The sequence below is a fragment of the Amaranthus tricolor genome, chromosome 8 (assembly GCF_026212465.1).
Source record: "Amaranthus tricolor cultivar Red isolate AtriRed21 chromosome 8, ASM2621246v1, whole genome shotgun sequence".
In the NCBI taxonomy this organism is placed as follows: domain Eukaryota; kingdom Viridiplantae; phylum Streptophyta; class Magnoliopsida; order Caryophyllales; family Amaranthaceae; genus Amaranthus; species Amaranthus tricolor.
The window spans coordinates 25,257,962-25,270,153 of NC_080054.1; the positions used below are offsets into that span (position 1 = coordinate 25,257,962).

Genomic DNA, 12,192 nt, shown 5'->3' on the forward strand with positions numbered 1-12,192 from the left:
TTCCTCCCTCACGGCTTCACAGTTCCATTCTCCAATCTCCATTAAAGCTTCCCGGCGATTGGCGCATGCTGCGGTAGTCCTCAAGAACTGCGGCTGTCTCAGGTAGTATTTTCGTAATTCTCCAACTTTATATTTTGTATTATATTTTTGATATTTATGTAATAAATACCCGCCTACCCGCAGGTCCCGCCCGCTTTAAAAATGGGCGGGTAGCGACAAAAAATTATGCCCTCAAATGCGGGCGCGGTTTTGTATATTTGTGCCCGCGGGTAGATTTTATAGCAAATACCCGGTCCGCTACCCGCCCATGAACAGCTTATAGATATTAACACTATAAAGAGATGAAACGGAGCGTAAATGTACAAGGTTATTCATTATAGTATTCATATACAAAGCTGTTTTGACACTTTAGTTTCACTAAAGACATTATTAGCCATAGCAGCATTTCACCAGAAAAGTACACATATACAGTATTTCCAGTTAGAATCTTCATCTATCCTAAACACATAGCGTATTTGTACCGTAAAAAGTAGCCACATTTTATTGGAAAATACAAGAGTGCATCAAGCCAAATCTTTTACTTCTGCCAGCGCTACACACTACTTTAACTCCTGCATCTTTAACAGCAACACTGAAATCGGGCGCGGAAATAATGTTCGGCTTTCTCTACATGCGTTTCTTCGCTGCAAAACGGCATAAGTTACGCAAAGTTTCACTTCAGAGAGTTCCTCGTAACAACAGTGTGTTGATTAATTAGTTTGTTTATCTGAAGTCTCCTTTCAGAGCGTCGACTGCTCTTTGTATAGCTCTGGCAACCCTCCAAATCTCATGCTGAATAGCCACTTCATTCTCCTTTGATTCAGAAATAGCATTAGCTATGGATGGAAAGAAGCTTAGCTTGCTATCGCACTTATTGGAAGGCCCGTAAATCTGAAAATCAAAATTAACCCGGGAAAAATTATACAACACGTAACTTCAATAAGAATTTATTTGAGAATTCCAGTTATTGTCTCCCCAATAGAAAGACTAATCCGTATTCCTTTTAATGCAATATTTGGAGTCATCCTTTCATTGTGATTAGGAATGACAAAATGGGCGAGTGGATGCAGTATATGCCCTCCCCCACACCCATACTCACCTAAAATTTCATACCCATCACCCACCTATCGTCCATGGTGAGTATAATTTTCATATCCATGTCTGCCCACCTGGATATGCATTCAAACCTATTCCCACCCAATATGGCCAACTGGGTATACCCATCATGGATACCAACCTTATACCTGCCTCACATTCACTCCAAGTCTGCGTTATATATCCTTACAATTTACTTATACATCTAATTTTATTTAAACCATAAAAAGTAATAAAATAAAATTAATATCCCTAAAAATATTGTCAATATTTTTTTAATAAAAATATACAAAATTGATATAAAGTTGTACATTGTAAATGTAAGGTGGACAGCTAGGGGCAAGCAGGGTGGGGCGGGTAAAACCTCATATCCACCACCTACCCACTACCCATAGCAAATAGGACTTTTTATACCCATACCCACTCACTACCCACCAAAATAATACCCATACCCGCCCCAACTCGGGCAGATGTGGTACGAAAGCCGTATAATTTTACCCGCCTGCCATCCGTAATTGTGACCTGAAAGTTATATGACTTGACTATCTTGGGTTTTTGAGAAGCATAGCTTATACACTAAATCACTAATGCATCACAACATCAATGATATGGCAATATGCCCTTCTAAATGGTTTTTCATTGACTCGTATTTAAATAAACAGATTTTACCGGACATTAAGAAGATGCGACTACTATATCAGAACAAATGGCATGGTAATGAGTAGCTACATGGTGATAGCCTTTACCTTCATAATTCTTTTCTTTAAAGCATTTAAATTTTTTTTAAAAAAAAGTACAACACTTACCAAATGCTTGAACCATCGATTCCCTAGTAACCCATCAGCATCTAAGAAACCTCTTTCAGCAAGCATCAACCGATCATTTAGCATTCTTTTCCTTAGCTCCATATCAGTAGAAGTTTCTTCCATTCTTAGCTTCTGCATTTTTATACAGAATATGTAACAACCCAGACCAATTGCAAAATCTCCGTTTACCAAAAACAATAAAAATAAAAGCACAGAAGTTCACATATGCCGAAGCTTCATGTCAAATGCTCGACTAACGTTTCAGGCTCGATAATATAAGGTCTTGCTTTCCATAGATTCTTAACTAAACTTAATTAAGAATACATCATGAGCACATCCATAATATATTACTCCAAACTATTGCTCTTCATAAAATGTTGGGTTTGTCATTTGTCCAAGGTTTTGTGTGCAGAACGAATCTTCACGATTTGTTCTTGGAAGCTAAGAAAAAAACAGCAGAAAATCACTACTTATGAATAATTAGGATACTTGCCTTTAGATGAGGAGGTGATTAAAAAACGGTTTTCTCAACTTCACTTAGGGACTAGGATGTTTTTGAATAAAATTTTCAAAACATACTCGATGACTTAAGAAGCAAGAACACTGGTCTACTTATTTCTTTTTACTTCTAATACATATCTCATTTTTCAAAATACTTGCCCCTCTATTTTCCTAGTCGTCAATTCTAGTTCAACATAGAGTCAAACAAAGCTGTAAATTTTTCATTAGTCAAAACATCAAACGGAAAGCAGAAGTTAGTTTTGAAAGCACCTTTGGTTGATTCTACAAAGGAACGGATATTAACCTAAAATGATTTGTGGCATTGAGTGTGAAAATGCTCATATGGAAAGTAGCTGCGATTCAGACATGTATGATAGCATACCTATGTGGTTAAACGTAATTGGGAAAGTGACATCAGATGGCTCTAATTAGACCGACGCGATTATATGGGTCATAAGTAAATGGGAAGGTACTAATGTCTACTGCAGTACTGCTAAAGTACTGCTGGGACCACCACTACCAATGTCTATTTTTTCTAGAAAAAAATCTGAGCATATTAGTTTTTGGGTCTCGATAAAATGATCAGGGTCTTAAATAAGGCAACGCGGGTTGAAATCTTAAGACATTTCATTGGAGTATAAAAGAAAAGAAAAAAGAAAAAACAGCAGCTACATTAATAGAAAAAACTATATTAGTCACCAGATGCATTTTGCAAGTTGCACATGAAAATGTCAAAAACGTAGTTGCTTTTGTCTCACCTGTGCTTCCTCCTCAACTTCTTGAGCAACCGCAAGTAGATTTTTAACAGACGTAGTAATAGGAGTAAAAGACACATGACCATCTAACATGTCGCTCAAGATATTTGTATATTCCTGAATATATGTAGATTACTTGAATTAGTCCTCCAATACCAAAAGACGTGAACTAGTTGCAGTACCAGCTGTGGCATTCACCAATCAACTCATACTAAAAGAGTAACAAGTCAATACATAATAGATAGTAGTATTAGTTATTAGTAGGGCCGTCGATTATCATGTGCAAAGCGGTCTATAGCATAGGAACCCGTTATCAGAAGGCCCCAAAAATCTATTTTCATACTTATTTGATTTATTGTTTCAATTACCGCGAACATATTTATACTATTTTATACGAGGGTAACTAAGTAATAAAGACTCAAATATAAATATTTTAATAAATGGAGAAATTTTATCAAATACTACTCCCTCTGTTCCTTAAAGAAGTTCCCACTTTCCATTTTGGGGTGTTTCAATTGTTGTTCTCATAAGGAATCTTTCCATTTATATCACAAATTTTGGACAAAAATAACCTTACTCATCCTCTTTTTAATATTTTAATAATGATTGTGGTCTCCACATATCTTCCACTAACTCCATTTTAACATTTTTATATTCCTTATGGTCCCCACATGTTTCTCACTAACTTTTATAAAAACATTTTTTAATTAGTTGTGGTCCCTATATTTTTTCTACTAACTGTCTTTTAATATTTTTTTAATATTTATGGTCCTTACTTTTTCTCCATAAAATTTAATATTCAATAAAATAATATCTCCACTATCTAAAAGATTCTATTTTTCCTAATTCCCGTGAACATTCTTTATGGGAACTTCATTAATATTTTATTTTTTCTTTTCATAAATTTTAAGGATTTTCAAGATAAAATTGGCACAGGGGCCCCAAAATTTACAAGACGGCCCTTAGCCAAAGCGTGAAATAGCATAAGCTCAATGTACACATAGAAACCAGTTTACACTAAAAGAGTATATAAAAGCATGGATACCTGTAGCTGTATTGCGTATGAAGAATAATTGAACGGGAGAATGGTATCATCTGCCAAACGAAGAGCAAGAAGGCCCCAAAGTCCGGCCACTGAAAATAAAATATGCGTCTTGTTAGAGCCTAGAAGGCCAGGAGCATGAGTTGTATTTTTCCAAATTATTCTTCAATGAAATAACTGAAAGAAAATAACTCACCAGCCGCATGACGCTTAAATAAAGGATCACCATGAGTTATCATCCAGTCATACGAGTCAAAAGCTGTGTGATATACCGGAAAATCTAGAGAGATAGGGAAAGAGTATAGAATTTAGCTTTTGACCTTTATCAAGATTAAATCTTGTCATTCATGATCAAGAGATTCATCTTAAAGTTGACACAAGTACAAAAGCCTTTTTCTGAAACTACTACTCCATGGGAATAACAGATAATTCACTGAATCTTGGCCTGCAAGTACCTGATCGTCTTGTTGATTTAACTAATGAATTTTTGACCCATTTGTTCCTCTTGCATTTACGGCCTACGAGCCTCGTCCGCAAAACAATTCGTTTCAGAAGCTAAGTGCATTTCAAATAACCTGTTTGGAGGATATTTCCTAGGGAAAAGATAGTTTGACCACCAGGAATAAACCCAGTATCACTTACATTACAGGCATCTAGGTGAGCAAATTAGCAAGATGCTACAGTGTGATGCATTGTTATATTGCATTCAGATCTAAAGAAAAGTAAGGATTGTGTCTAAAAATCCCTTATTTTGATTTTCATGAGGTACACCTTGTGAATTACGTTTCACCTTCAAGTATGTGCAAGACCCTCTTTAAGGGGAGTAAAGGGTGACAGACTAATTTTGTGTTTGGGTTGATGGAGGGGAAGGTTGGGGATGGAACACGAGGGAGGGTAAGGTTGGGGATGGAAGATGAGGGAAAGTAAGTTTGGGTAAAGAGACAGACGAGAGACAGTGGGCTAATATTTTGACTCCAAATCTTTCCAACTATGAAAAGATGCGGTTTAGAGTGGAGAAGGAAAATACCTTTTTCCTTTTTGTTTCCTCTCTTTTCCCTTCTTTCTTTTTCGGATCCTCAAAAGGGAAAGAACTTTCATATATGAAAATAGTATGGAAAGTGGTTATCACAAATTTAGTTAACTGAGTTCAATAAATAATACCTTGTTGTGTACTCCCTTGGTCTCCCTGATTTTGCTACATATACTATTTTAATCCATCCCGCATGGTTTGCAACATTACCTCTTTTGGACATGACCTCACCCTTATAATGCCCCACTCCAACTCCCAATGAATTTACCCCATTTTCATTTTCGTCTGCCCAATGAATTTACCAAATTATTATTTTTGGACATGAATCCACCACTTTTACTCTTATTTTTGAATATCACATTACTTTAGCCCATTATAACTAACTTCTTAATCTCCGTGCCAAAAACAAATGGGGCTAATTCATTGGGATAGAGGAGTACAATTTGTTATTTCCTAAACTAAAACCTATAATTATTTCACTAAAGAAGATGAACCTACCTACATACCCCTTATAATACCCACTTTCTACCTTTTCCTTGCTTTGTGTACAAACTCCCCTTAGTAGAAAACTCAGGGAGGCGGAGGAGCAGGTCTACAACTATGCTTTGACATGTAAGGTAATCAACATGATTTGACCCACGAGATGTATCACCTGTCAAGCTAGTTGAGTCAGAGCAGATCTAATTACTCGTTCGAGTGACGACAGTAAATGATCCATCCTTAAGGCATCATTCTTTACAAGAAAGCATCAAAAAGTAAAACACTATTAAAACATAACCCTTTGTTGGCTGGATAAATAATGTCTCCTACGGCCAGAATACCTTTCCCATAATACATGTCAACAGAAGGAACGCCTACATGCTGCAGGAATGGAGCAAAATCCGAGTCCACTCCGCTAAGCCTCTGGATCTGCAAACCAATGAGAAAGATATAAATTAGCTAAAATGTTCAATCAAATATCAACACTCACAGTAATACCCAGTACACTTTTTTCATTTAATGGCGGCTTAAATGCATAGTCTCTTATCGGAATATCGCCCATTAATTCCATTTAATAGTAGGATCCAGTCCAAACTCCTTTTGGATTGGGGAGCGAAAATTAATCAACCACATCGCCTGAAATCCAATCTTGATCCTTTTTTAACTAAACTCATAAACATCACAAGTGAACAAATTTCGATTACATTCTGCCAACTATTTGACCCATAATCTATGAGACTGAACTACTAACTTTCCATCAATTGCAAGTCATCTAGTTTTGCATGGATAGAAAAAACATCAATCTCAGGCTTCTCCACAAAAATAGAAAATTGAAGTCCCTACAATTACTAGTAATTGTGATGTTGAGGATTTTAATGTGAATAAGCAATCATTTATTATGCAATCAGCCACAATTCAGATCATTCACCCTATTGTCATCTATAGCAACTTAAATTTCGGGGAAATTTCACGTGGTAACCCTGAAATATTGAGTTTTCCACGTGGTAACCAAAGTTTTTTAAAAATCCACGCGGTAACCCTAAGGTTTACCCAATTAATCCTCCGTGACCTTTTTACCCAAAAAACGTTTGTAAACGTTAGTTTACTAAGAATAAAGCATGGAACGGCTGAAGCAATCAAAATCTCCTTATTTCCCCAATTTAACTCTCCAAACATCACATTTCCCTTATTTCAACCAAATTCACCAATTTCTTAAAAAACCCTAAATCCCTAATCCTAAATCCCTAAATTCAATACAGAAATTCAATGAAAATCATCTCCAAAGATCACAAATTCAATGAAACATTAGTTTAGTAAGAATGAAGCATGGAACAGCTGAAGCAATCGAAAACCCCTTATTTCCCCAATTCAATACCCAAACTACGGAGAATGTTGTTATTATTTATGACAACATTGATGTTATGTTGTGATGGAAGCAAAAGTTTTACTTGCAGTGTTTTAATTCGCTAATTATCTATGTAAGCGACTATTTTTCCATGCTAATATCTTTGGATTCATGTAACCAGCATTCTTGTTGGTATAAGATTTTGGCATTCTTCTTGTGTTTTATTATTTGATTACATGAACCAGCATGAGAAGAGATTGAGTATAAGCTCTCAAGTGTTAAAAGTCAAATGTTTAGAGAAGATCGGAGTTTTTGTTCATGTTTCAAGATGAAGCTTTTTATATTGAGGGATGACTCTTAATCACTTTTATTTTGGATGATATAAGAAGCCACAAGAATGCGGCCTTCCCATGGAATGTTGGCAACTCTCTGGTGGGTCTGAGGATGGAGATTGCAATGATAAGTCACCGGAGAATGTCAATATCAACATGAGAAACAGAATTAGATAATTTGGCAGCCCTTAATCTAAATTTATCAACTTTAAAACTAAGGAAAATTGGTTCTAATCCTCATTTTCAAATTATGGTGAGAAATTCAGCTTGTCTAAAAGGATTAGAGCTTTGAACGTTCTACATACAATTTATGCCGTAAATAATATCATACTCATGGTTTCTCGCTTTAAGAGGTATGACAAAGGAAAGACTATTTCTTTAAAAAATTTTAAAGAGCTATATGGCGTTGTCTACTTTCTAGTATATGGATAGAGGCGCACACTTGGAAGATGAAAAAAAAAAAAAAGAAAAAAAATACAGAGAGAGACAGATGCATTGAAAGTTACTTTACATTGCATGTCCTAAGAAAGACCTGTAACAATACCACGAGACATTGATCAATGAGTGAACTTAGAAACAGGTTTTTGTCCCGCTTTGGCAAATCCGAGTTCCTTAAGTCCGATTTTCTTTGATTTGTATATACAGGTTTAGAGAGGTTTAAAGAACATGCCTACTGTTTTATTAGAATACTTTATAGTGATTTGGAAACATTTAAATTTGATATTTTTATTAAACTTGGTATTCTTTAACCTTAATTTGAATTATTTTGACTTTATAGTGATCTGGAAACATTTAAATCAACCTAGAATGATGGGGAAATTATAAAAAGGAATAAGGTGGAAATGTCAAATGAAAAAACAAGATTAAGTTTTTCCCGAGAGGGCATAAAATGATGAAGCTCAAATGAAATCCTCGTAAACACCAGCATTCACTCACTCCATACACAGAAAATTGCAATGCATATATGAAAAGAAAGCAGAGTTGTACAAGTATCTTACATTGATGCCTTTATTTCTGGCAAACCATTGTTCAAAAATTGTTTTGGCCTCAGCATCAGGATCCTCAATCTACAGCCACTTAAACCAATTTCAAATCAAAAATATGATTCACATCCCTCATTTACTCAAATTATTATGCAATTCTCAATGTAACATGATTCGCTAGCTAATTCGCTTTTTGAATTTGTGATTCACACAATTTTGCCCAATAGCCCAAAACTGACCGTAATTCATTTTTTCAATTCGCGAGGAAATAAGCGAATCATGTGACACTGGTTATGCTATTACCTTCTTCATGATTTCAACGAGAAGATCATCCAATTGTGGAGTCGCACTAGCAAATAATCCAGAGCCTTGAACTGCACAATCCACATTCAAATAAGCTACAGCCTTTGAACCAAGATTCATAATGTTTAGTTCAACCCATTCAGTAGAACCTATCTGGAAAAGAAGATGGTTTGATAAATTAGAGCTAGCAGTTTATGATATGATCCCAGTAACAATATAGTCATTATTTGTTAGGTTACATTCACAGAAATCACTGAAAACGACAATATAGCCTTACGAAATGGTAACACGAGCCCAATAAGTGCACATGTCCTTAGGAAAACTTTTTCTCCTTGTAGAATACTCGAAGAAATGATGATTTAACTCACAAGGTAGAAAGGGTTTCCATTTTTGTATAATTAGTATGCAAGTATAAATGTTTTATGCATAGCCCATACGTATTAAGATAGTACTTTCTCCGTTCCATTATACTTGTTACATTTGACTTTTTACGCAATCCAATGTGTTATTTTGTTCATTTATATATTAAATTATACACATCTAGAAAGTATAAAAAATTAATGTTATGAAAGTGTGCGATTAGTCGAATTAAACAAGATCCCACTTGACTATATTTTTACATACACATTAGCCGTAATATATAAAATAAGCTTGAACGATGAATAGTGCCCATAACCGAAAAGTAGCAAGTATTTCAGAACAGATGAAGTATTAAGGATCTCGTACATTAAATTTATAGAAAATAAATGCTACCCACCATTCCAAACTCTTCAGCATCCCAGCTGCAGAGGATAATTGTTCTGCGAGGACTCCATCCCAAGCGCATCAGCATGGCATATCTACGAGCCACATCAAGTAGAGCAGCAGTTCCACTATTAGGGTCCACAGCACCAAACGTCCATGCGTCTCTATGGTTTCCAAGAAGTATATAACGGTCTGGTTCTTCTGATCCCCTGATAACTGCAAACACATCATAAATTGTGGCAATTTTTTCCTCTCCCTGCAAAAATAACACCAACCTAATAAGAAAAAAAACAGACAAATAACGGACAAGTATTCAATAAAGGCAAGCTTTCTTGGTTGATTATACACCATTGACCATTCCAAGAAAACAAATTTAACCAATCCTTAAACCAATAGGAGCACAAATTTTTTACTAAAAAAAGCATGTACGATCTCGAAGAACCATCATAACCTAAAGCTTAAGCTGACAATAAAGCCCCATGATATGTTAGACTCTATCACGCCTCTTCGAACACGAGTCCTTTGAGCTAAAAGTGTGCAACGCAAGTCCTCCTCATACCTGGTACTAATGTTACACTAGATTTAAGGGGTGGATAAAATTTGAATCCGTGACAATTTGTCAAGTCATTTCTCTTGATAATGAGTCATCTCAACAGAAAGCTTAAGATATTGTTCAGCTATTGACAGCCACATCATCATCCACATATTTCATAAGAAAGCTTCAATCAGAGGAAAGGGGCAGGCCCACATAGAAGAAGATAAATATCTACAAAGAAAGATCATACTGTGTATAACCTTGATTATATCTACAGCTTATATCATAAATCTTTAAGCTGTTGTGACAAAGCTTATATTCATCCTTTTCAATAACTGGCATCCAAACGAACTCTTTTAAATGGAACTCAATATCAAACTTTGGGATCTATATCACTTTCCATTGACCTTCCATCTTTCTGCCACAACTTATTTGTATAACAATAATATGAAATTAAACATCACCATCATTCACAATCTAATTATCTAGCAACCAAACCATAACCATCCTCAACCATAAAACTGTCATCACAGATAAACTCATCTTCATATTTCTCAAACATACTCCACAATGAAAACAGTTGTGTCAATCCTATTTCAACCTTTGTTGGACTCGTGTATTGATGTCTGATACTGGTACTTGTCCAAGTGTTGGATTCGTCTAAATATTCAATTTTACGCCTAAAATGAAGTGTCTAGGTGTCATACCAATGTCCGAGCATCAAGGATCAGACATGGATACGTGAAGCAAAATGAAAGAGTCCAAGTAACATAGATTTCAACATAAATACACTTTATTCAACCTTGAACCTACCCCATTCAAAAAAGACCAAAACTTGAAGACAACTAAGAATTGACCATGACTTTTTCCTACATAAATAGCATTGCTACATGAGGACCACACCACATTTTCACACATATGCAGTAGTATATCAACAAGTCAGACTACAAATATCCAACAGAAATCAAAAGAACTTCATTAAATTTGTAAACTGTAAAAACTAACCTGGAAGGTATAATTTAGCACAGTGGGACCAGGACCAATCCTTACATCATTCCCATTATTTAGGGCAAGCTCCCATTTTTCTGGCAATTTAGGTCCTTCAAGTGACCTTAAAATAACACCAGCTGTTTCAATAGATATAGGCATTGAAGGTATCTTAGGAAACCTATCCTCCACTTCCTTGTCATTCCTCCCTAATCTCTCACCTCCCTCCACAACACTGGCCCAACCAGGGCTAAGTGGGTCCCCCAACCCTTTCATTACTGTCCCTCTCTCAACCCCCTTAACATACACCCCTTCAGTGTAAGTTAGCACAGCCACTGCTCCTCTTGCTTCTGCCACCCTCACAACACCTCCTCTTGACATTCCCTCCCCTCTTCTAACAATCACAACACACCCACTAACATTCACCCCCAAAACCTCCAGCTCATGATAGTCTTCCTCCCTCCCATAATTTGCAAATACTGCCTTACCTACAGCCATCCCTGAAGGTGAATAAGCATGATATGGTTTAACTACATCAAAACCCACCTCAGAAAACCCAATTTCTTTACTACCCAGATTGCTAAAATACGCTGTCAGTGAAAGAAACTCAGGATAAGACAATAAAACCTTGTACTCTGAGACTTTGTTGTCAAGTCCCAAACTTTCAAAGTGGGTTTTAACATATTGTGTAGTTTGATAACCCTCTTGAGTTCCTGCAAGGTGAGGGTGGAGAGTCAAAGAACGGAGGTACTCAGAAACGGTGTAGTTTGATGAAAGAGAAATAAATGTACTGTGATAATGGAAGATTGAACTTGAGGATTTGTGGGTTTTTTTAGTTGTATAATTTAAAGAAGAATCAAAGGTAAAGAACCCAAAAATGCAAAGAAAAACTATGAAACTGAAGGTGAAAATGGGTTGTCTGAAAATGGAAGAAAAAAGTTGGTGGATCATTATTGTTCAAAGATAAAGATACTCTCAGATTATGAGTTAAAAAGAAAGTTGCAGGTATAATAATGGAGATAAAAGTATGAATTTTTCTGGGTTTCAGTCTTCCATTGAGATTCAAGCAATTGAAAGGAACCCTAATTGACAGTTATGGGTAAATTTTTATTTTTTAGGCTTGTTTATACAGATTACAGACTACGTGGAAGTTGGGACTTGGGAATTTATTAATGGCTATGAAATGGAATGTCACTTGAGGACGGTAGCTTTCAA

The 12,192-nt window shown here is 35.9% G+C and overlaps 1 protein-coding gene across 1 annotated transcript; it reads right to left on the reverse strand.

Annotated features, from left to right (window-relative positions):
• Positions 1–349: 349 nt before the first annotated feature.
• Positions 350–12,164, reverse strand: LOC130821044 (probable glutamate carboxypeptidase AMP1). Its single transcript, XM_057686643.1, has 10 exons — positions 10,996–12,164; positions 9,469–9,711; positions 8,712–8,864; positions 8,424–8,492; positions 6,090–6,177; positions 4,435–4,518; positions 4,242–4,330; positions 3,200–3,313; positions 1,941–2,072; positions 350–930 (listed from the first exon to the last, which is right to left on the reverse strand). The coding sequence occupies exons 1-10, from the start codon at positions 11,926–11,928 to the stop codon at positions 763–765; spliced, it is 2,073 nt and encodes a 690-aa protein (XP_057542626.1). The 5' UTR covers positions 11,929–12,164; the 3' UTR covers positions 350–762.
• Between the last annotated feature and the right edge of the window lie 28 nt (positions 12,165–12,192).